General features: G+C 45.9%; 1 protein-coding gene across 3 annotated transcripts; it reads right to left on the bottom strand.

The window, feature by feature from the left end:
• Window positions 1-1,980: 1,980 nt before the first annotated feature.
• Window positions 1,981-25,892, bottom strand: MAFF (MAF bZIP transcription factor F). 3 transcript variants are annotated; one of them, XM_028746282.2, is made up of 3 exons: window positions 25,605-25,892; window positions 7,452-7,524; window positions 1,981-5,114 (listed from the first exon to the last, which is right to left on the bottom strand). In XM_028746282.2, exons 2-3 carry the CDS (start codon window positions 7,485-7,487, stop codon window positions 4,701-4,703), a joined length of 450 nt encoding a protein of 149 aa, XP_028602115.1. In that variant the 5' UTR covers window positions 7,488-7,524; window positions 25,605-25,892; the 3' UTR covers window positions 1,981-4,700. The 3 variants fall into 3 exon arrangements, with proteins under 3 accessions (XP_028602115.1, XP_028602113.1, XP_028602114.1); XM_028746280.2 differs by lacking the exon at window positions 25,605-25,892 and adding an exon at window positions 25,180-25,512; XM_028746281.2 differs by lacking the exon at window positions 25,605-25,892 and adding an exon at window positions 24,431-24,938.

Genomic DNA, 25,892 nt, shown 5'->3' on the forward strand with positions numbered 1-25,892 from the left:
CACTGTGATTGCTGATGGCTCTCCACGGCTTTGGATGCAAGTTTTTTCCAGCCCTGCCTGAGATGGAACATGCAAAGCATATACCCTTCCTCTGAGCTACCCCACTCCCCCAATTTTTGCAGCATAATTGGACAATGGAAGGCTAATAAAGAATATGCAGTTATAAGACACATAAGAAACCGTGAATCAAGCTTAGGGTGATATCACACTAACTCATACTCTGAGCAGACCAATTGAAACCTGAGTGTGCTTTAAATTCATCGTGATGTGTACGCTTCTTGCAGCAACCTATAATCTATAAAAGTTGGGAGTACCAAGGGAGTGCTAAGCCAGTTGTTTAGTACTCCACTGTAGAAGAGTTAAGCATGAGCGTATATAATTCCCGTTGCAACTGAAGGGTCTTCAGCACAGTTCAGCCAGACCCAAAGTCGTCTAACAACTTACGCTTACATTTGCAGTTCCTTTGCATCCTTGACATTGCCAAATTCTGGCTAAAGCAGCCTTCCATCCATACTTTTCAGCAGGCCAATGTGTCTTGGTTTTGTTGAAGCATTGCTAGCCTGATCTCTCCCACCCCCATTTACAGTTGTAAATCTGTTGCAGTGACTTGTGCTTCCCCTGCCTCTTCCACATGAGAACTCCAGGCAACATATCTGTTGTTACCATTGACACGAAGAAAGTGGTTGTAAGGGTGCCACTGACACCAAATGGGTTATTTGCCTGTGATATGAATAGCAAGGAGTGGCACCAATCCCAGCTCCCACCCCCACTTCATTTTGTGCTCCTCTTACCCAATCCCCACCATGGTATGGGGGGAAAACTTTCCTTCTACTCTACCTCTCTAGTGCAGGAATGTTCAGAACATCAGTTAGCTGGAAGATGGGGAACCTGAGGTCTTCCAGCTGTTGGACATGGATCATTCCTTCTATGCTGGCTGGGGTTGATGAGTGATGGAGTCTAGCAATTATAGGTTCCCTATCACTGACCTCACTTTTAATTCTTTTTAGCTCTACGAGGTCATCTGTGTGTTCTCATGTATACAATTTCCCTCTAAACTGGTGTGAAATGCACCCACATCATTGTCTTTCAAGGGTGTGTGTTACTGTCACTCGAAGATTGGAGTTCATATTTTTCAGTAGTGCAGAAGATCCCGAAAACTGCCTCCTATAGCTTCAACCTGGCACCTCTCCCTGCTGCGAAGACAGTTTTGAGAAAAACACAAACATCTTGTTTTTAGCTTCTCCGTTTTGAAAAAAAAAATCTGGCTTTATTTGTAAAGTCTACAAAATACAGAGGAGTCTGGCAGGACACTTACTGTAAGTCAGAAAATAAATAAGTACTTTTCTTGCTCTATAGAAGATAAAATGTGATTTGCATATATAAAATATAAAGTACGGCTCTGTACCAACATCCTGGCCGTGCCACAAGGCGGAATGGCATAAAGGACGTGAAAAATAACTTATATTCGTGCAATAAATAAATCACAGGTAGGAACAATGGGAAACAGGGGTAGGGGAAATGCTAAATAGGGAACCCCCATAAGCATCATCACAGGGTGGAGGGGGAGGATGGACGGACGGATAGACAGACAACACTGGTTTGGAAGCTGATTCCATCATGGAGGGGGATGTGATGTCACTGTAAGCTGCAGGATGGGTGAACCCAACCATATGTCTAAAGAAATCAAAGGGTCAATTGTTTGCCATATAAATAAGTCACTGTGGTACATGCCTGGAAGTGACTGCCCACAAATACTCACTGGTTCCTATATTAGCAAATATATTTAAGGGTGGAAGGTACCTTCCAGACTCATCTAATCTAACCCCCCATGCCCTTTCATGGCTACCTGCACTCAAGCCAACCCTGACTTGTTTCCTTGCCAACATCTTAACATTATCAATGAGGTGGTAAACCTAGCTGAATTACTAGGTGAATTTCAGGGCTGATGAGATTGTAGGTGGTGTACGTTTCCTTTCCCCCCCCTCTTACGCTCCCAGCTTGGGCCAAAATTCTAGTCTGATTATAAAATTGATGGTGATGGACCAAAACTGATTTCCCCCGGTGGATTAGAGGTGAGTATTATGCTTTAATCGGGTGCTGGTTCCTGCATGCACCATTAGCACATCTCTGTGCCACATGAATCCCATGAATTCCATCCCAAACCTGGTTTAAAGGGAACAGCAGCTTTATTGAAGCCTGGCTCAGCACATATATTTTTAAACCCACTTAGCATCACATTTAAACTGAGCCTCTGCTGGGCTTCTTATGGCACCACTGCTCATTCCCAGTGGAAGAGCAGTAATCTAGGGACACTTAAACTTCAGAGGAGGAAAAACTCACTCAAATGCTGACTGGTCAGCAATGCATAACTTTCGCTAATCAGTGTTATTTACAGTGCCACCTTATGTGTGCCTATTCAGAAGGAAGTCCTACTGAGTTTGGTGGGGCTTATTCTCCCCGGTGAATTGGGCATCTAGTATCAGGCTAACCAAAATCATGCCCTTCAAATAAACCTTGGAATCAAACTCCCACCAACCCCCAGGATTGCACACTTAAAAGGATGCTGGGATAAAAATTGTGAGCTCTTAATTCCTCCGAGCAAAGCTCAGCTTCCCCTTCACCTCAGTTTCTCCAGCCAACTTTTATCTGGGTAGTTCATTAGGGCAGAAATTGCTTTTGGTGAGGAGCTCTCAGTTTTGGTTTGTGTAGCCAGGATTGCTACTGCCGTGTGCAAATTAATCTTTCAATATACATTTGCTGGCTTGCACAGGGCTGAGGAAATTGTGTTTCTTCTGCGCCCTCCCCTCCCTACACCAGTTGCAGTTCCCCCTCCCCTCTTCCATACAACTGAATGGAGCAAAGAGGAGGGGGATGCAGGCCAGAGAATGGTGTGGCATCCCTGTTTGATGAGTGTTCCCACATGCAGTTTCTTCTCCTTCCTCCACCAGAGTGAATGGACATCCCCCCACTTGTTTACAGAGAGCACAAAGGGGCTCATAGGGTTTTCTTTTAGTCTAGGTTGGGGAAGTGGAACTGACGCCTCTCCAGCTGTTGTTCGGCTGCTTCTCCCACCAACTTCATCCAACATGAGCAAAGGGCAAGGACAATGGGAGTTGCAACCCAACAAGAGATGAAGGGCCACAGGTTCCCCATCCCTGCTGCAGAATGTGCAGAATCCTCCTGACTTTGGGGCTGGGCCGGTCCTCTGCATACTTAAATTCTCCTGAAAGTAGATGCTTTTCAATTTTTGTAATGATGATGTTTAATTACTTCCTGATGCTCTGGGCCTAGTTTTTTCCCACTACACAGGGAAGATGGAGAGTAAATATGGAAGTTTCTCTCCTCGCAATACCTCATCTGCCATTTATTTTCAAACAGGTTGATTTAGACACACTTTGCAGATCATGCTGGGGTTTCTTTCTGACTGCCTCCTCTTTGTCCCCAAATTATCATACAGGTCACTCAGCAGGAATACTGCAAAATTGGGCAACAGGCCACCACAGTGATGCCTCTGCAAACTATTCACACTAGAACCAAATGGCTTTCCCAGGATTTCAGTTATAATCCTGTTTCCCCTTCCCCATCTCAAGTATTTCACATGCTTTACCCTTCGTTCTCCTGCCTCGCCCCATCACTCCCCTCCTCACTTTCTCCTAGCTTGCTCTCCCTCTCCTTAGGACGTTGCTTCCACTCTACGTCAGAGATCTTGCAACCTCAGCCCAAGAGCACCGTTACAACATAGTGTCCCATGAACTAGCGTCACGCACACCCGCGCAGCTGGAGACAGCGGCTGCCTTTTCAAATCACTGCGGTGCGCTGTATTCTAGCATGCTAGAGTGGGATACCAGCAACTGACCTAGTCTTCTCGGCATGTACCTCAGTGACCCCTTCCTCAGATCGTTCGTACGACCGTAAAGCAATAATTTCCTTCCTTGTCCCTTGCTGCAATTAGTTCCCTCTTTATTGTTATTGAGCCTGCCCACATACCAAAGGCCCAGGTCTAATTAGGGCTGCTCTTGCTACAGCCGGTTCAAACCACACCCACAAATTGAAGAGATCTGAGCCAAAGGGTGCATGGCTGTGAGGAAAGGCAGAGTGACAACACAGACAAACACAGGGCCAGGATGAGAAAGGTGAGCTGACAAGGGTTCCAGAACCTTGCTTCATCCTGGATGGTTCCTGCAGCGGCAGCTCTCACCGACAACATGGCGGCTTCTACCTAGTTTGCCCTCTCACAGGAAGGTTATTTCCCTTTTGTAACCCTTGCGGCCGAAAGGTTCTCCGAGCCTGTGTTCCCAGCTTGTAGCAGGGAAGCCCTCTCTAGGCCCACCCCATTGCATCAGCTGGGGGCAAGGGTACGCAGAAAGGCAAGAGGAGAAAAACCTGGCAAACATAAAATGGGGGAGGGGGAGAGAGGAAAAAGGGGATAACTGGCCACTGCATCTCAATCCACGGATAAACATCAACAGTTAATTACGCAAGTCGGGCACCACCTTCCCACCCTCTCCTCATGAAGGTTAAGGGACAGAGGAGGAAGTTCAACATTCAGCCGTTTCGTCTTCAAGTTGATTCTGTCTCCTTTGGATGGCAGAAGAAAAGTGGAAGAAGGGGGAGGGGCCAGTGCAGCTACAGCCATTCTAGGTGAGAGCTGGGCAGAGGCATGGCAACAGGACTCAGTTCGCGACACGGGCTTATGGACACTAGGAGTATGTGGCCTGGTTGGAGCCAGATTTGACGATGGTGATGACGCTGGCAGTGGCCACCTTGCCAGTAGTGCCGTGTGCGGTGACCGTGCGGGCGAAGCCCTGCAGCGCCTCGTATTTGCCGCGCAAGGCGTCGAGCTCAAGGCGCATGGCGGCATTCTCCCTCGCTAGCTTATCCACCTCCCTCTCCAGCTCCGTCTTCTGCTTCTGCAGCTCCTCCTTTTGACACACCCGCTTGACCCGGCAGCTGGCCGCGTAGCCACGGTTCTTCAGCGTGCGCCGGCGCTGCTTCAGCCGCGCGACCTCCTCTTTGGACAGGCCCCGCAGGTGGTGGTTCAGTTCTCGCACTGACAAACCCATTAGTTCTTCATCGGAAAGGTGTGGCGTGTTCTCGCCCATTTCCCGTTTGATCTGTTGGTGAGCAGAAGGAGCAGGTGAGTACCGAGCATCAGAAAGGCTCAGGAAAAGGACACATGAGGTGAGAGAGAGAGCAGCTCAGAAAGGCAAGAAGCCAAGGAGGAAGCTGAGCAGGTCTGGCAACGTTCTGCACCAAGGAAACCCAAGTGCTCTGACAGTAGTGATGCACATTATAAAATGCATACATTATGTTTATTTGGGGATGTCGAACCTGTGGCCCTCCAGATGTTGTTGGACTACAGCTCCCATCAGCACCAGGCAGAATGGCCAGTGGTCAGGGATGATGGGAGGTGTTGTTTTTAACTACCAGGCCTCGACAGGACCACAGGTTCCACAGCTCTGTGGTAATTACACATACAGTGGTACCTCAGGTTAAGAACTTAATTCATTCTGGAGGTCCGTTCTTATCTGAAACTGTTCTTAACCTGAGGTACCACTTTAGCTAATGGGGCCTTCTGCTGCCGCCGTACGATTTCTGGTCTCATCCTGAAGCAAAGTTCTTAACCCAAGGTACTATTTCTGGGTTAGTGGTATCTGTAACCTGAAGCGTCTGTAACCCAAGGTACCACTGTACTTCCAACAGATATTCAAGAGTGCTCACAAATTATGTCTAAAATATGGGTGTGTTTTTAAAATTAACTAAAAGTACTGAACTTGGTCCGGATCTGACCCTGCACATCTATGCTTTAGTTCCATCAAAGTCCATAGGACTTACAAGTGACTCATGACTAATTTATCCCATTGCTTTCAGCGGGACTAGTCAATGAGATTGAAAGTATGACTAACTTAGTCTGGATTCAACTCAGTGACTTTGAAATGATTAGCATAACAAATCAGTAACTGGTGCAACAGGTGTAGCATAGGCTTTCTATAATCTGATATCCAGCACACTTTGAGGTGTGAGACAATTAAAACAGGAACGTCACCTTATAGAGTGCCCCCCACTCCCTGATTGCCTTAACCTACAAGCTTCAGTTCCGCACCCCTTGAAACCACACGAAACCTCAAGGCAATTACAGTGAACCAAAAAAAGATTTATAGTAGTGTTGTTTTGAATAGAGAAGTGGTGTACCAAAACAAGAAGCAGTAAAATTCAGGCCGCTGATGGCTAGCATTAGGAAGGGACACCTGGACAAGATAAGGAATCAGGTGTCTCTATTTTCAGTACCTGCTCAGCCTCAAGGCCTCTTGACAAATAACACCAATTGCTCAACACTGCTTTATTATTATTGTTTCGTTTCCTCAAACATCACGGGTGTGCTCACCTACCACACACCCCTACAGGCTGTTTCGCGAGAAATCTCTCAGGAAACCGGCTTGCTCAGCTTCTCCTTCCATTATAGTCCCAGCAAGTGGGAAAACAAGTGTTATAATTTCCAGTTAAGACATTCCTTTTCCTTCCTGTTCCTAAGCTAACTTCTTGTACAACTTGGGTCAAGTTGTGTGCAAGGGGAAGCCCTTTAACTCTATATATGGGGAAGGCCCTGACATGGTTTAAGGAACATGGGGCCAAGGTATCACATCAGACTGATGTTACCAAGAAAGAAAATACGGATGGGGCCTGGAGAGACTCCGATACAACAGGCAAGGTGAGCACATGCGGCACAAACTAATCCTGGTAGTAAAAGGCAGATCACGTTGAACAAAACAAAATGTAGTGCGATCACACCCTCAGAGGAAAAGTACCAGAGGAAGAGCACAGAATATCCTTCCCCTTTCGGCTCCACCCAGACTGGAATCTTTTGCAGACACTGTCTGCTGCCACTTTCCAAAACATATTTTTGCCCACCATGAGGATTAGAAACTCGCGTTTCTCAAAAAGCTTAAGGAAGTCCAGATTCTCAGGATCCTCCTCCTGTGCCTGTTTGCTGGTGGGAGGGGAGAAAGTCTAATTCCACACACTAACTTCTGCATGTATATTTACCGGCTCCGAACATTTGGGGAGTAGGACAGGGAAAAGCGGGCAATAATAAGAGGGAGGAAGCAGAGTTGTGAAATAAGAAATGGAGGGCCCAGAGAAAAGAGGGAAAGTGGAAGGCAGGGGAGAGTAAAGGAGGAGGTGGGGGAAAGCTACAGAAAACACACAGCAGAAACGCTGGGCAAAGGTGCTTTTGCATATTTCTGAATTGTTCCAAATGGGGCCAGGTTTTCCATTTAAACATATGGACAGTTGCTCACCTGCATAATGATCAGTCTCCCACACTGACCCACAGTTATCGGATGGATCAGCCTCTCTCACCCTCCCATCCAGGCCTGACTTTGTCCTGATCTAGAGATCTATGAAAACAAGGGCTGGGAGAAGCATGTTCTTCGGTGCAGTGACACTCTTACCTTTAGGGCTTTGCTCGACAAGCTGTCAGATGACATTTTACGTCGCGCTCCCACCGATCCCCCGGAAAAGAGTCTGTAATTGAGCAGAACAGAAAAATAAAATAAAAATAAGCCTGTGATCTCTATCCACCTCTGCATTTTGTGCTCTCCGGGGGGTGGGGGGGGGTGGAGAGAGGCAACATCTGCCACACAAATGTACCCCTTCCTTTTTGCCCTGCTTGGGTCTCCCAACCCCATCCTCCACTAGCCATCGTGCTAAATGGACAGGCACAGAACAGACACTTGGATTCTTCCCTAAGAAAACCATCCTTGTGGGTGGGTGGAAGGATTCTTCTAATGTTCCACAATTCTTTGGTCCGGTAGAGCAAAGGAGAGATACCAGATTGCTGACCCAGTGCCAGAATGAGTCATGCTTGTTGGTGTTGGGGTGTGTGTGTGTGTGTGTGTGTGTGTACGTTTAAAAAATCTGTTATGGTTTTCTGATGCTCTCACACACTAGCCCACCTACCTACCCAAAAAGCTACACACACACACACAATAGCGTCTCTACACTGGGCATGTCCTGCAGCTACCGGAAACTGCACAAGGGCAAACATTTCCTGAGAGGGAGGAAACAGAACGGTGGGGAGCCAGCTGGCGGGTGTGTCTCTGACATGCCACAGTGCCTAGAAAGCCACCAGGGAGAGAGAATCAACACAATCTCTTTTTACGTGCACAGCAGAGGTATTCAGGCCGCTTGGCGGCCGGTGCCTAATAAGCAAGAATCCCCACATCCCCCAAGTGCAGATGCATACAGATCTGCTCTCCTTAGGGGATCAGGCATTAAGCAGCTCTGCCTGCAGCCAGGTGTCTGTGCATTTTTGGGACCAGCTGTTTCACTAGGGAAAAGGACTATCTCAGTTATATCGACTGGCAGAAGCCTTTGCGTTGACACCAGTAGCCTGAAGAATTTCTTGTTAAAAGATTTTGCAGCAAAAAGGGCAGTTGGCACCCTTGACCAGCTACCATGACAACCCTGGCAAGGCCCCGCTGCTGCTGTCTGTCCTGGACCCCATTATTATTATTATTATTATTATTATTATTATTATTATTATTCTGACCCATCTCCCTCAGCAGTGCCCATTGGCTGGATCTAGCCACCCTTAAAAGGACAACAAAAACACCTGTTAATATTTTATTGGTTCTTGTTTCCCCCTTAACAAGACAATCAACCAAGAGAAACAATAAAAGGATAATAGCAATTTGTACTGCAGTATCATACAATTAAAAATTAATGCCACCAGAGCAAAACTAAAAGGGAGTTTGGTATGTGAGGAACAGGCTGCAGCAGTACAGACCCCAAATGCCAGAGTGTTTATTCCTCTTTGCGCCACTTGCTGAGCGTAGCTTTGGCATATGCTGCAAGAGCAGATAAGTCTTCCAACCACTGGGCAATCAGGGGAGGAAACGCAATTCCCCCCCAGCATTGCAACACTAACTAGCCTTTTGGCCACCGACAGGACGTGCAAAGTCCAACTACACTGCCCTTCTGGAATATAACTAAGTGTACCATGGGCACCTGAGAATTTTAGGGATTTCCCCAGGTCCAAGTTTATACTGACGACAACTTCCATCTAAATCAGCGCCACTATAGGGCATGGCCAGATCATACGTTTCAGCACTGCCCCGTGGTACCACACCACCACCAGCTATCTGCGGGTACAAGGTGTCTGTTCAAAGCATCTGTGGGGCTACAGGTTTCCTATTCTCAATGCAGAAGACTGGAAAGCTATCAGGCATGTGAGCCCAAACCCTGCTATGTACAAATGCTGGACTGGGGAAGCCAGAGTTCATAATCTTTGCTTAGCCCTCGCTCACCTAGGGCCAGTTACTATTTTAGCCTAACCTACCTCACAGGGTTGCTGGGAAGGTAAATGGAAGGAAACCATGCCCATGGCCCTGAACTTTTTTTTTTTGAAGAGGAGAGAATAAAAGCATTTTTTAAAAAGGTGCTAGAGATCAGCAAGGACTTCATTTAAGAGCAGGCTACAGTTAGATCCAAACAGGCACCACAAAAAAATTCCTATTTATCCTACTGCTCCAGAAGCCTATGAAGATCAAGCAATTTCCAACATGCTGGCTGAGTACTGTTGATTCCCTTCTAAAGGGAAGGGGGCTCCAGAAACAGACCAATGAAGCCTGAATTTATTCTAAGCGCATAATTTGGGTGTTTGTGTGGAAAGAGAAAAGCACAAAGTAAGATCCGCCTTGCCTCTGTTTCTAAAACTTGATGGGAGCTATACTTCCTTGATCCCAAAGAAAGGGCAAATTCAGTCAGGTCAAATTTAGTCATGTCAGCTTCAGCACCTGAGGTCAGCAATTTATTTTTGCAGGATTTTTATACACATTCCCTCACAGGAGCATCAAAGCCCCAGGAATGAAACCTGAGGCAGAAGTTCAGGCGTGGCGTTCTTTCAAATCCGCAGTAATTTTCCTAAGAGTCATGTTCACCACACAAAACAGACACACACACACACACACACACACACACACACACACACACACACGGTTAGGGCCCAAATGTATTTGTGGAAGATCCCTGGCCAGAGAAACGGCCAGATGTATATTCCCCTTAGAATGAGAGGAGGAGGTAGAGGAGGGAAAAAGTTACTCAAGTCTGTTTGTTTTGCTCATACTGAGACATGCCTAGACAGGAGACTGGGGACAGATGCAACGGCGATGGGCACAGACCCAGCAGCTAGAGAAACAGCAGGTTCCCAAGTCTTGGAGAACAAACAGGACTGCCTGTTTGAGGAAGGCAGAAGAGCCCCACAATGCCAGCTTGGATTGGGGCACTGCTAACCTGCCCCTCCAGAACCAGGCCAGAGTTTCTTCTAGGAATAGAAACCTAGCCACACATGCACTCAGCAGCTTCAGCTCAGCGAGCAGAAAATACACTCATTTTGTTTGGCTTCTGTTGCCGCAGCTTAGTCAGTCACCATTTTCAACCCTCAGGGCAGCCGTGTTTCCATGGGAGGACAAACAGTACCTGTCTGTACAGTCAAATGACATTCAAGATGGGAGGCAGAGGGGAACCATGAGCTAATACATTTCCTGCCAGTATCCCCAGCACGCAGCAGGCACGAAGCTATCCAGGTATAACTAAATAGGCCCGATTATGCTGCTGGTTCAAAAAAGCATATTGAAAAAGAAGTGACTCTATAAAGACCTTCTTGGGCAATCATTTCATCTAACCATCGCACATTGTAACTCATTTGTTCCTGGAGTCCCAGGCACCTTTCCCCTTTTCTGGACGGTGCTTGTGCCCCGTGACACAACTCCCTTGCTAATGTCATACTTTAAATATTTTTCATCTTTAACGCTTTAGGGGCTGGACATTCCCCTTCTTGTGCCAGTCAGCTGCATGCACACTGAAGAATATTCTTCCTTCCTATGAGTCCCAGGCATTCTGCGAGCCTCTTACTTAATTTCCTTTGTTAAATACAGCTATCCTCTCCAGTACATATACATACATCCCACATACATTACGAACCTTGGTTTGTTTTAACTATGGGATGGTGTTAGGTGTGAAACCAGCACCCTTCCCTAACTAGGGTTCGTTTCACCATCTCACCCCAGACACTTGCCAAACTACAAAGGAGGCTGGTTTGTTTGTTTGTGGGGAAACTTGTGGCTTAACACTACATGCAAACCAGGCCACAACACCCCTTAAAAGAAAGCAAAAACAAGACTATGGATCTGCACCACTCAGTAGCAACCTGTGGGGGCAAAACATCACACTAAGATGCAGCAAGCTTGTTTTCTCCAGCTCCAGAGTGTAGGACCCAAACCAATGAATTCAAGTTACACGAAAGGAGATTCCAGGTAAACATCAGAAAGAACTTTCTGGTGGTAAGATCTGTTCAACCATGGAACGGACTCCCTCAGAAGGTGGTGGACTCTCCTTCATTGGAGGTCTTTAAGCAGAGGTTGGATGGCTTTCTGTCACGGATGCTGTAGTTGAGATTCCTGCATTGTAGGAGGCTGGACTAGATAGATAAGGGTTTCCCAAACTTGGGTCCCCAGGTGTTTTTGGACTACAATTCTCATCATCCCTGACTACTGGTCCTGCTGGCTAGGGATGATGAGAGTTGTAGTCCAACAACAACAGGAGACCCAAGTTTGGGAAACCCTGGACTAGAGTCCCTTTCAACTCTTTGTTGTTGTTGTTTAGTCGTGTCCGACTCTTCGTGACCCCATGGACCAGAGCACGCCAGGCACTTCTGTCTTCCACCTTTCAACTCTACAATTCTATTTATCTATGATTATATCCTTGTGTTGAAGTAGTTCCACTGGGAGTACAGCTGTAAGAGAAATCGAAAGGCATCTTTACCATGCCTTCCAGCCCAGGGTCTCTCAAAGCTGTTCACAGCAAAAATAAAAGAGTACTGTAGTACCTCGAGTTAAGAACTTAATTCGTTCTGGAGGTCCGTTCTTAACCTGAAACTGTTCTTAGCCTGAGGTACCACTTTAGCTAATGGGGCCTCCTGCTGCCGCCGCGCAATTTCTGTTCTCATCCTGAAGCAAAGTTCTTAACCCAAGGTACTCTCTCTGGGTTAGCGGAGTCTGTAACCTGAAGCGTCTGTAACCCGAGGTACCACTGTACCAACAACGGAAAATCAGGATGCAATCCTGTTGTTCTGAGAAGAGTGTCCCACGGGCTAAAAGGAAAACCAGGTTTTCCTCTCCACCAATAGAGAAGGAGTTCTGCTGCATCCAAAGCCCTCTCATTCCACCAACACACCCTGAAATGAGGGCTGAAATGTATGTCAGCTATGGAACTGGGGTATTTATTTTCCTTGGAAGGAAGAAAACTGAAGTGGAGGAGGGGGACCTGGAAAAAATTGAATGAAACCCACCCCACTAACAACAGCCCAGCAGGCCATGAGCATACCCAGGAATTTTGTTGGGGGGCGGGCAGAACATCAGTTTGGTACCTATTTTTATTTAGGGGGCAGTTGCCCCCCCTTGGCTACACCAATGTAGCAGGCCTTTAGATTTGGCAGTTTGCTTTGGATTCTTCCTTTCCAGGACCAATAGGGGCCTTGCACTATAAAATGAACAAGAAAGGACGGACAGGAAAACCCCACTCCCACTTTAAGCACAGCCCTGCCAAAATAAATCAACTTTTTGCCACTCCACAGAAGGCCAAGCGCCAGAGAGCCAAGTGGACCTCTCTTGGGAGACAATCTATAGCTTAGGTGCATTTTCTTTAATCCTCCGGATTCATTGCTCCGGACTGAGCAATATTAACTGCCAAGCAGGCCACAGAAATAGTTAGCAAGGCACCCCAGGGTTTCCCTCCCCCCAAAAAACGTGATCAGGGTGGCCATGTGCCCTACTTTAGAGAGGACAGTGCTTTCTTTCAAGGGCTGCCTGGCCCAAGTCCAGTTTAAACGATAAAGAACACTAGATAGCTCCGTCAGTAGAGTGCGAGACTCTTAATCTCAGGGCCATAGGCTCAAGCCCCATGGGGCAAAAGATTCATTCTTGCAGGGGGTTGGACTAGATGACCCCACGGTCCCTTCCAACTCTATGAAGCTATGAAAAGGAGAGCAACAGAGCAGGGATCTTGAAAGTTGCCCCTCAACAGTTGGCAGCACCTGGACTGTAGACTGAGCAGGCACACAGTTGCCTCAGTAACAGTCTTCCCCACTACAGCAAAGTGCATTTTTTAAAATTTCTATTTAAACCGCTTATTTCTATTTAACACCACTTATTTCTAAATTTGCATCTACCCATTTCAATGAACACATGGAAATGTGTATCAATCACTGTGTTGATTGCCAGCGCTGGGGATGAACCATCCCATATTTGCAAAGCTTTCCCTCTCTGCTACCTAAATACATGTAATGTATCCCCTCTGAACATCTTGCTGCTTTGGTAAAGGCAAGGGTTAACACTGAAAGCTCAGCAAGAGTTAATAATGAAAGCTCAGCCTTCTATTTGCCTCATCCAGGACCCTTCTTACCCTGTAACAGGGAATGTCACTGCGACAAAGTTTGAGAACGCCCATCTGCATTTAAGTTACTTCTAATATTTCTATTACCCATTTGAGGGCGAATTCAATTTTAAGTCGCTTTGAAACCTCATCTTGGCTGGTGCATAAATGGAGTATAAGCGAATAAATAAATAAACCCACCATTTAGGACCTCCATACACACTGCCCAGGCTTGGACCCCACTTGGGTGCTGCTAACACAGTGGTTTTAAAAGGAAACCAACCAACATTTGTCTGTGAATGTAGCCTTAGAATTATGAACAAGCCCCAAAGAAGCATACAGTCAGTCTCCTCCCCAACATCCCATCTGAAACTCAGGACACACTTTTAACAACAATACCATCTTTGCACACAGAGAGGAGTTTTTTTGGTGGCTGTCCCACAGGAACTTAACTCCTACAACCCCTTTAGATGGAGAATCTTGCAGAAGTGTTAAAAGTCCTTTTTGGGCTAAACTTGCACAGTTAATTAAGACAGAAGAGGAATGGTATTTTCTTCTTCTTTAGCCAACCTGATTCTTTTTTTTAATCATTATCTGCCCCAAGCCATTCAGACGGGCTTGGTTATCCATCTAAATAAATAAGAGAGAGAGGGAGAGAGGGAGAGAGGGAGGGAGAGTCCTTTGAGGAGGACTGATAGGTCAGAGACAGCAGGAACGTGGGCGGGAGAAAAGCCGGCTCACTGTGAATCAGCAGAAACAGGTTGCTAAGGCCATCTGTGTTGCCCTCTCCACTGTGCAGTCCACCGGTACCGAAGGTTGAAGCGGACTGCTGCAAAGTAGCCAGGCATGCAAGCCCCCCCCCCGCCCCCGTGCACAAAGCAGGGCTGACGGAGAAGCCACAAGGTAAACCAGGACAGGTAAAGGAAAACACGAGAAGATGTGGCGTGTCAGGGTTTGCGCAGATGGGAGACGGATGAGATTCCCCAGCCAATGACAGCAGAGGAGTCAAGATGTTCTGGAAGAGGAAGCAGCACAAAACACTCAAAGGACTGCAATACAGAGAGAGCGTCCCTGGCTTTTATTCTGGGCTTATACTCAGAGGTATGGGAGCACTGTACGTGCCAGAGGAAATGGCACGGTAAGCCAACCTTTCCCAATCTGGTGTGCGCCGCCTCCACCCATGATGTTTTGGACATGGATGCCCATCAGCACAGCCAATGGCCAGGAAATATGGGAGTTGGGAATCCAGTAATATTTGGAAGGTATCACATTGGAGACGCCTTGGGTACATGAAAGCCAGGTGCTCTGGTGCACGTCAGGTGCAGCCAAGGTATACTTCCAGAATCAACAGGGAACAGAGGACACAAAATGAATCATGTGTTCAGCCTCCCCACCCCACACACTGGGAAGAAAAGAAGGAAGAAAGGAGACTGGAAACGAGAGCTGAAGCAAGGGGTGGTTGGCTAGTGAAATGTTGAAATCAAACTTTGAACGAGGAAGTCCTCTGTTCACAATCAGTGCTGTGTCCAGATTTTGGACAGCTTAGGCAAAACATCCTCCATGGGCCTTTATCCACCCAATGGGACCACCTGTTCTCCCCTGCCACTGTCACAATCTGCTCACTTGTCAGAAAAAGAGTGGTCGCTGAGGGGGAGGGAAAGACAACCCACAATGGGGTAGGGAGTGGATCTTGGGAACCCCCCATCAGTGTGGACCCTGACACCAGCCTTTGCTTGATCCTCTCCCCTGAACTCTCTAGGTGGCCATAGGTAATGCAATATCTTTCAAGCTGAAATTCTCAATGCACGTACCAGAGAGTAAGCTCCACTGGACACAGTGGAATTGGCTTCCATGTACATTTGTAAAATTTGTGCTGTCAGGCATGTTCCCCACCTCAATCTGCAGTATGGGGATGACGACACTGATCTACCCTAGAGTTTTCGTGAAAATTAGCGCATGTTCCATACACTGAAGCGCTACACAGATGCTAAGGGTTTTTTTGTTTTTTTAAATAGTTCTATAATACTAGAGAGAGTCAGGGCCTTTCTGTACAACTAAGGAATGCTGACCACAACCACATTTCAGCCTCTGTGAAATACTCATATATTATAGTAGCACCACATTGCATCCCAGTGGGTAAGGATGAGAAGAAGCCTTGCAGCAGAGGAAGCTTCTTGCAGGGGCTGGGCTATCCTCACTGCAACCTTCCCACCCCAATTTTAAAGTGAAAATAAATGTGTGCTCCAGCACAAAAGAGAGGGAAGGGTGGAAAAGGAAATGCCAGGCTCAGATATCTTTATAATGTAGTTCAATGTGCAGATTATAATGTTGCTTAAAGTTGCAGCTAGTACAAAGTATGGTGGCTTAACAGCTCACAGGGGTGGAATATCAACCTCATGTTACATCACTGCTGAAAAGAATTGCACTAGCTCTCTATTAGCCACCAAAGTAGGTGCAAGGTGCTGGCACTGATATACAAAGCCCTATTCTGCTTGAAGCTGGGAACTAGGATACCTAAAAGACTGTCTACCCCTTACATTCCCAACTGATCATCACTCTGTTTTGCAATCATCTGGAGGTGCATGCCTGGGAATCATTGGATCTGGACTGTTTTCACACACTAATACCCCATCCTGTAGAATGCTATCCATTATATTTTATCCACACAATTGGAATGAATTTCTGGAACCGAATTGCTTTTTCTGTGCAGCCTGAGCAGAGCAGGAGCAGTCACTGTTAAGAAGAGGTCATAATAAGCCAATATATATGGGACTGTCCTTGGATCAAACAACTTTTCCTTAACTTCTCAAAGCTCTTAACCTAGCTCAAGGTTGTCATCTGAACTAGCCAGAAGTTTAACTAAGAATCAATCACAGTCAGTCCATCATTTGAAAAATAAGACTTTAGAGCCATCTTGCCCAAAAATGGCAAACAGATATTCCATTTTGGTGACTGATACCTTGGTTTAAGGAGCTATTTGGCACCTACCGGTAGCTTATAAACCTGCATTTCTAACACTGCCTACTTTACCCAAACCTCTGCTGCTGTTTAAACCTGCATTTTCCTTCTCATTTAACAGAAGTGCAGCTATCCCCACTCCATATATATTGTCTCACCCTTTCATGAACTTGAGAGAATTTATCTTTAAGGAAGTTCACGGAGTGCTGCAGGCCACTGTGTGTGTGACGGAGAGGGGGGCAGTGATTTGTGCCAGACATCACTAATTGCATCATAGGAAATGTCCAACAAGTCTCCATGACACTTGTGTAACCACATTCCATGAAGCAAGCAGAGTAGGTGGAAGGGGGAGGAGGACTAGAGGGAAGTACTGCTCTCCTCACCTCGCTGGGACATAAAGAACAGATGGGTAGTCTGCATACAACCAACTACTAAACAGAATAACAATTAATAAAGCCATTCATTGGAAAGGCTTAGAAGCACACAGCAGCCTGAGCGGGTTGTAGCAAGCGAGTGCCCTTGGTGTTATACTTCTCAGGATCAGGAAACTAAAGACAAATAAGAGGTGTATGTTAGGATAGGGTTGCCATACGTCTGGGAATTCCTGGACATGTCCTCTTTTGGCAGTCCTACAATCCAGGGGCAATTTTACATTTGAAAGCAAATGTCCTGGATCTTGGATTTTAAAATTTGTGTATATGCAGGTGGCTGTGGTTCAGGCTCTGGAAGTTGTCCTAAAAAAACTCAACAACCTTTTGTGTCCAGATTTTTACCTCTTGAAATATGGCAACCCTGTGTTAGGATATTTAAATAGGTCTATGGGCTTGTGATCATTCTCCTACTCTCTTTTGGAGGGCAGCTTCTTTCCACTCTTCTTATGTTTGAGGAAGGAGGCTGCAAACAGCTAGGAGAGAAAAGGGATTACTCTGAAATATAAACATCTGTTTACCTTAACTTGCTAATTTAGTACACGCATCAGCCACCCTCTGTGCAATGAAGCACTGTGACTGAAACCCAAGTTAGCTCCATAGAATTCAGTGGGACTGCTGGCCTCAACGCAGCTTGAGAGATGGTTCGCAACAGGGCATTTGCATATTTCTGTGTACTTTTCTCTGTCCCCGAAGAGCATGTTAATTGAACTTGAAAGCAAAAGCGAGATGCAGACAAGGTGGAGAAGAACAGCACAACCCAAAGACCTTTAAGTGCTGCATTCGACATTTGAGTAGACCCATTAAAAATAATGGACATTATTAACTTAGCATCACCAATCATAATGGGTCTACTTTGAGATGGGCTGTGTACACGGCATACATTTAAAGCACATTCCTTAATGTGCTCTAAATGTATGGTGCGTACACAGCCTAGAACCCTAAGGCTACAATCCTAAACCCATTTATTGGGGAATAAGCCCCACTGAGCACCGTGCAACTGAGGAACAGTGCACAGGATCGAACTGCACGGGGACTCACAGAAATGACATCATCACTGGGTGACTAAGGAATAGCAGCACAAATGCATAATAAGATTCAGCAGGAACATGGGTTAGAAGTCAAGAAAGTAGAAATGGATGCAGAATGGTGGCCAGATGGAAGAGAGGACAGAGCCCTGTTAGGAACATAGGAAGCTGCCATATGCTGAATCAGATGACTGGCCCTTCTAGCGCCCACACAATGATTGACAGCAGCTCGACACGTTTTCAGAAATGGAGTATTCCCCAGCCATACCTGGCCTCGCAGTGGATGACCTGAGACCTTTTGTATGCAAATCAGCTGCTCTACCACGGAGCTTTGGCTGTCCCCAGTCCTCTTTTTCCACTTGGCCCCCTAGTGTGCAATACCAACCAGCCACAATACTGATAAGCAACCAATCCTCCTCCAACCACAACTCCAGAAGAATACAACACCTTCAATAACTGGCATAGGGGCTCCAGACAACTCAGTGGGTGGCGGCAGAGATCAAAATAAAAACTCTCACCCCATTCTGCATCAGGTTCACTGAGCCTACCACCGTCTCTTTGTAAACTCTGCAGCATAAGCTTCAAAGCCTTTCAAACTTGGGAGTTGCCAACTCATCTCCTAGAGGAGTTAAGGCAGGAGATAAGTCCTTATATTTTGCCTGCTGGCACAGGTCATTATTATGGCAATAATTTAAGAGAAGCATTTCAAGATGTGCACTGTCGTAGACCTGGCATCCAACTTCTAATGAAGCTTACTCACCTCACTAGAGAGTTGCTACTTCAAAACTAGCCGATACTTCTCCATGCTGTGTATGCTATTTCAAAAGCAGAGGCGGCTTATAATTGCATATGCATAAACATCTGCAGACAGCTGAACTCCGGCATAATAGTATCAAATGCTCAAGATAGTTCCTCGTAGGACACCAAGTTGTGCTTTCTAAGCCAACAAGAAACAGAAGGTTTACACTACCACTTTCCCCACCAAGCAGCAACTTATTGAAACCCCTTCATAACCGATGTTGCTAGACTACAACTCCCATAATCCCTGACCATTGGCTGTGCTCGGGGGGGCTGATGGGAATTGGGGGGTGCAACAACATCTGCAGGGAGGTAGATTTGCCAGCGCTGCCTTATATACCCAGAATGCCTTCCCCACTGTGTTCTCCAAATCAACGTCCATCAAGTTTCAAGAACTACCCGTGTCAGGAACTATGCTAAACGGAGGCCAAAACATTGCAAACTGTTTTCCAAAGCTTGGTTTCACTCAGATCAACACTGCATGAAATCAGTGTGGTAGAAAAGGACCCGTGTCAATTATCTGTTATTTGTGAGTAGACTCAGTGTACATGGCTCTTTCATAAGTAGTGTGTGCAAAGAGACAGGATCCTGCTTCCAATCTAAATGTTGACAAAGGAGGTGGGAGAAAAGGGAGGATACAAATGGATTAATGTGATCAAGTGCTAATGTGAATCTGTTTGGTATCAACCTATATTATAGAATATGATATGTAATGGAACATGATTCCAAAGGGCATTAGCCAGGCACCATCTCTGTCTTTCTGGTGCCTACGGAACACCTTCATCTTTAAACAAGCCTTTCAAGTGGCTTTCTTTATCCTAGTCTGCATCTGTATTGGAACTGTCTTTTTATGTGAAATGGTTTGACGTATGGACCTGTTTTTAAACTTTTCTGCTTGCAACTGTTTCATTTTGTAATTGTATGTTTTATTTCTGCAACCCGCCTTGGGGCCTTCTGATAAAGGGTAGGTGAGAAATCAAAATAAATAAAAATAGTCTGAGGGCTGGCTCAGTCATTACAGCATGAGACTCTTCATTTCAGGGTTATGGGTTCAAGTCTCACATTGGGCAAAAAGATTCCTGCACTAGATTACACTTGTGGTGCCTCCCAACTCTACAATTCTATGATTCTACTGTTGACTTGTTGCCAACATAACCTTAGTTCAATATGACCTAAAGCTGATTTTAGGTCAGAGAGAACCAGGTATCTGATAGGATTCTGATAATTCCGAATTTAGGAGATGAGGGTTACTAGGTCTCTCTGGGTACTATTGCAAGATTGCCCCAGGTCAACAGGTCCTGCTATATACATTTATGACCTATGGATCAAAAGACCATACATTTTATGGTCCATGAACCAAATTTATATCTATATCAAAAAATGGACATAGTGATTTGAGGATATTGTGTTGTGGTATAGAGACATCTATAAGAAAGAGTTAATTATTTGCTTGATTTCTATTCTATGAATAAAGTTATCTAAAAGAAGCCAGCTCAACTTTAACAATAGCAGCTAAGATATCTGTCTCTATGTCGGTCTGAACTTTCACTTTCCATTGGGATGGAATCCAGTGTTGCAACACTCTCATGCCTATAGGGGTGGCTAACCTGTAGTCCTTCATATTTTTTAGACTTCTTCATCCATAATCCTTGGCCATTGGCCATGCTTGCTGGGGATGATGGGCAGGGAAGTCCAAAAACATCTGAAAGACTACACAGGGCTGACACATACTAGCGTATTATCTGTGGCAGGCAGAAGAGAAGAGAAGAGAAGAGAAAGGAAACTCTGAACCCGAGTGGTATTTAAAGATTAGTTTTCCCACCCTTCTGTGCTTCTCCCCTTTTCATATGAAATACAATTTAGTCTGCTTAATTCCATGTCAATTTAAAATTAACGTGAGACAGGACAGAGTAACAGCCACGTGAAAATGATAAAGACTCACTAGGGTGAATGAAGATCGCAGCAAGTCCCTCAGGCTCAGAGGGAGCCCGGCTACACCCTGGCTTCACAACTCAAATCTGCAGACCAGCAATTTAAATGCTGGCTCAGCTATCCATCTTGCTTTAGGTGGCCTGTTCACCTTTTTGTTATTTGGACACATGAATTTATACTTTTTTACCTTTGTCTGTGCAGATTTTTGCAGCCATCATGGGGTACTAGCCACTCATTTATTTTTCACTTTCTTATATTTATGCTCCACTTTTCTTGTATCATGGAGTCTAAGGCAGCATACAAGTGGTTCACAGGAAGTCACTCAACCAGGCACTGATCAGATCCGGACCAACTTGGCTTCAGTCAAGTAGCTGCCTCCTATAACTTCAGACAAGATAGCAGTAGCCAGCTTGCAAATCCACCCAGAAAGCTTGACTCTGGACATCTGAATCAGGTCACTGACTGCTCTGAGATCTTGTGATGAAGGGTGGTATATGAATCTAAATAATAATAATAATAATAATAATAATAATAATAATAATGAGGAGGAGGAGGAGGAAATAGTAGTGGGTTCCTGCACCTTTAATAGTTGTGTATTCCTGTCTAGTCCTGTCCTTCTTTATATCTGACAGCTCAAGTTTGAACTCAAGATAGAGAGGCTGCTTCTAAACTGGTCCTTTGACTTGATACCTTTCACATGTCATGAGTCACAGTCATCCCAAACAAAAACCTACTAATGCTAACAGCCCAGTTTTCCTTGGAACAGAGCCTCATTGATTGCAGGTGAAACTGACAACTGCAGCCCGTTTACTCACGTTTACTCAGAACCTGCTCCATCAAGTTCAATGGCATTTACTTCCCAGTAGATCTGAATGGGATGGCAACGCTAAGCATAGAATGGCAAATCACACCTGCTAAAATCCCTTATTCTACACAACTATTAAAGGTGCAGGATTCAGCACATTAGCTTTTTTCTTCTTCATCTGGCCACCCTATCTAGGAAATGCACTTAGTATAAATGTGCCAGTTTTCTATTTATTTAATAGATACCACCTTTCAGCAAAGCCTCCAAGGCAATTTACAATAACACAATAAAATACAAATCTCGTGTGATAAAGAGCAGCACCTTTTAAAAAAACGAAGCAACATTATACGCTCCTACGCAGCGTAGGGTTTAGCAGATAAGCACAAGTCCTTTGACTTGTCCCCTATTCCAGCAACATCTTCCCTTCCTCATTCATGTTACGGGAACCAAAACAATACTTTGGCTTGGGAAGGGGGAACCACAGGTATGGCACCACATGAATGCGCGGGAGCCCATGTACAGTTAAAGTATCATCATCAGGATTTCCAGTTATGCAAATAAACAATGTGTGACAGCTGAACAAGTCCAGACATTCAGATATATACCACAGCACAGGAAAGTTCCCTCAGCAGAGAGAGGGGTGGGGCCAGAGCACATGTTCCATAGGCCAAGAGGTACATTTCCCAACATCTCCAAATAAAAATCTGCAGGTAACAATGACAGCTGCTGCCAGTGTGTGTGTGTGTGTGTGTGTGTGTGTAGACAACACTGGTTTAGACCAACCAATAGTTTGGATTGGAATAAGGAAGTTTGGTATTCTCAGTTTATTCTGTCCCAATAGTGGAGGTGGCAAACTTTTGGCCTTCCAGATTTTGCTCAATTACAACCCCATCAGCCTGAGCAAGCACAGCCAAAGGCCAGAGATAATATGAGGTGTCTTATAGCAACATGGGGGGGGGGGGAGGCAAAGGTTCCCCACACCTGCCCCACAGAATCTAAAAACAAGTTACACACCACCCTCCTGAATCCATTTCGCCTCTTCCTCCCTGTCAAATGCTTCTCTAGGGACAGATACCCAACTTTCTGTTTCTCTCAGTGGTGTAGCGTGGGGGGTGCAGGGGGGGCCGGCTGCACCGGGCGCAACATCTGGGGTTAGGGCAAATCCATGGGTTAGGGGGCGCAAATCCACAGGTTAGGGGGCGCAAATCCACGGGTTAGGGGGCGCAAATTACTTGCCTTGCCCCGGGTGCTGACAACCCACGCTACGCCACTGGTTTCTCTTTGAAGTGCTGCACATCTTGATGGTGCTAAAGATAATATCAGCCAACTCTGACCAATGCTTTCCTCTTTCTAGCTGGCCTGGACTCTTCCCACCTGCATTTGAGAGAAACCTGCTGCAGTGTAGCTGCATGTGATCTGTGTATGCATGCAGGAGGACATGTTCAGAGGTCACAGTTACTTTTGGCGTGACCAGCGTTGGATTGGGGGGCTTTCAGAGGGTTGGCCAACCTTGAAAGTGGCTGAGAAAAAGGTTAGCAAAGTCCTGGTGCAGCACACGTTATCTTCAGAAACAACAAGCACCAGATTTTCTGTGCACAGAAAGCATTACTAAACGTAGGCCTAATGAAAGAATTTCCTAAGCAGAGTAATAACTAGCCTGTGGACCAAGCCATTAGTTGGAGAATTACATTCCTCAGAAGCCATAAACATGCATCAAAGAGTTTATAGCAGGCCAGAGATGGAACCACAGAGTACTTGTCCGTGGCAAAAGTTTCTGTGAAAACCGCAACAGCTAATTGGGTTCCCAAAATATTGTTATTCTTACTTACTCCTGGATATTCATTTTTAAAAAATTATACTATGTGGGCATTCATATACAAACATCAGACCCTCTTTATAAAAAGCAGAAAATACAGTTTTCCACTTATATGTTAAATATGTGCACTATGTTTATAGTGGGTAACTTTTTATACCCTGATGGGCGGGTATAAATAACATTATTATTATTATTATTAAGCACCTTACAGTCTTAGAAATTCTGACCTGTGAGTCCCTGAACTTGAATGTGCCAAACAATTGACAACTGACTATATGCCTTGAATGATGTTGTTTTCCTGTTTTTATACTAAATGAATCAAAATAAAAATTAGCAGCCAGGGAATTATCATTATTTTTGTTCCCTGCCTGGAGGGAGGTGGTCTGTTTTGTTGTTTACTGTATCAATACAATACATTACAAAGAATCAAAGAATTGTAGAGTTGGAAGAGACCCCACGAGTAATCTAGCCCAACCCTCTTCAATGCAGGACTCACTTGTTTTTACAGTTTTCTCACAAGTGATTGTATCTTTTGAGGTCCTTGCCTGTTTTCTCACCCCCTGGATTTAGTAATTTTCCTATGATATCTATTGGGTAACCTTTGCCTTTCAACCTACAGTTTTTTCCTCTTCTTTCAACTGCCCCCCTTTTACCTTCTATTCTCTTTTCTTTCTCTGAAGCGTTTTATCTGTCACTTACATGTACAGCCACCACCCAACTCACTGGAAAAATTGTAGCCATCTCGGCTGGACAGGCTCAGTCCAGCAGTGTGTGGCAAGACTACACAACGGGATACAGAATAAAAATAATATTTTTAAGAAAATGCCCAAAGAGAATCAAATTACTAGTCAAATAGTATAAAGTGGGTAGTGTCAAATAATAGAGAACTGGTTACTCTCAAGCTTGTGCTAGATGCTAGTAGGGTGGCCAGATTCAACAGGGGGCAGTGACTCCTGCTTCTTTCATAGTTGCATAGAAGACGGAATATCAGTAGGTGTAGCTTGCAAGACAGGTTTCCTGGTGCCCACCTGCCACCTACTCTGGCATTTTTGAGGCACTGGGCGAAAACCACATTATTCTCTTGCAGCCTCTTGGGTTCCAAAATTATTCTTAAAATTGATGTGGCTGTTTTGCTTCTGCTCTCTCCCCCCCCCCCATTGTTTGAGCTTTGTAACAGATGCTCATTTTGTTGTTTTCAAACAACTGGCAATGTTTTATATCATATTTTACATACCTGCAGCCCTCCAGCAGTTGTTGGAAAAACCTTGATCATCCCTAACCGTTGGTGTGGATAGGAACTGGAGTTAAGAGTCCTTTAAAATCTGGAAGGCCACAGGTTTCTCCTTCGTGATCTCTCTCTCTCTATATATATCTCGGCAGTTTTCGAGGGGGTGGGATTCCTTCCTGATCCCAAATAGTTAGTCAGGACTCCCCAGGCATAAAGGATACTCAGAACCACCCAGCCTTATTCCAGAGAGAACATTCACACAGCACTGCTCCAGACCGGAGTCCTCCCGTTTTATTTTTGTCCTTAAAAAATGCTGACCTGGAAACTCTCCTGTGGAAGTTTCCCAAAGCCCCCCTCCGTGTCCCCATTCCTTGACCTCTTGTCACCAGACTCCCAGCCCCCTTCCGGAGGGTCAGGGAACCTGCTTGGGGAATCCCTCCTCCTCTACACGTCTCCCCCGGCCCGCCAAAGCCAGTACGCCGTTCTCTGAAAATAATAACTGGCTTTTTTTAACTACGCGGTATGGCGTGGGGGCGTGGGGGGGGAGTAAACAACCCTAAAACAGAAGTCGGACCTACACATAACCAGAGGATTTTCTGGCGGAGACCGCCCTGCCACCCCGAAACCCACCATCAGATCCCAGATCACGTCCGTGCCAGACAGACATCTTTACATGTGACCAAGGCCGCAGCACGTGCATACACATGGTTAATATGAACTATGAGTAACTCCAATGTTATTAAGCGATTTCCTGCCTTTTTGCAGCTGTCTCGGCTCCCTCGCAACTGCGTGGATCGAAGACGGAGACCCAGAAAACGGGGGGAGGGTGAACCCACATCCTTCTTGGATCGGGCTCCTCTCCATACCCCCCACAGACGAAAACTACGCTCGTGGGCAGAAAACGCTGCCTAAAAGAGCCTGGCGAGTGGATAATGGCTCTCGCTCTCGTGCCCTGGAGGAAATCGACACCAGCAGCCACTCCTCGCCACCGAAAATAAAGCCACGAAACGCGGTTTTCCGCCCAGCCGTCAGCCTCGGTGCGCCCGCGGTGTGCGCAAGGCGCCCCGGAGCCCCGGCGAGGAAGGCGCCCGGGCGCCCAGAAGCAGAAAGAGCCCCCCCTTCGTCCTCTGACGTCTCTAAGTTTCCCTACTACAGAGTTGCAAACGCGCCGTCCACTTACTTCGCCCGAACGCCCCGAGTCCGCCTTTTGTTCGCTGCCCTTCTCCTTCCCTTCCCTTCTCTCCTTCCTTGGGGAGCCCCCGCGTTTTTCTCGCCGATTCGGCTCTCCAAATCTCCTTGTTTATTTCTGTAAACGAAGTTGTTGTTTTCCGAGGAGAAGGGCTGAGCTGGGCTCTGCGCTGCGATCTGCTGAGTTGTAATATGAGTTTCCTGGAATTACTCACTCACAGGATTCTTTTCATTCATAAAAACACAGTCATGCGATGACATCATTCTTTCCCCTCCCTCC

This window comes from Podarcis muralis, chromosome 10 (genome assembly GCF_964188315.1).
Source record: "Podarcis muralis chromosome 10, rPodMur119.hap1.1, whole genome shotgun sequence".
Lineage (NCBI taxonomy): Eukaryota > Metazoa > Chordata > Lepidosauria > Squamata > Lacertidae > Podarcis > Podarcis muralis.

What these genes read in the sequence shown, in the direction of transcription:
- MAFF (XM_028746280.2), bottom strand. Translation starts at nt 25,262, where the DNA reads ATGTGGGTTCACCCTCCCCCCGTTTTCTGGGTCTCCGTCTTCGATCCA. An exon ending in GCCGAGACAGCTGCAAAAAG is followed by an intron (nt 7,525 to 25,179) that starts GCAGGAAATCGC and finishes GCTCAATTACAG; the next exon opens with ACTCTTTTCCGGGGGATCGG. An exon ending in TGTCGAGCAAAGCCCTAAAG is followed by an intron (nt 5,115 to 7,451) that starts GTAAGAGTGTCA and finishes GCTCACCAACAG; the next exon opens with ATCAAACGGGAAATGGGCGA.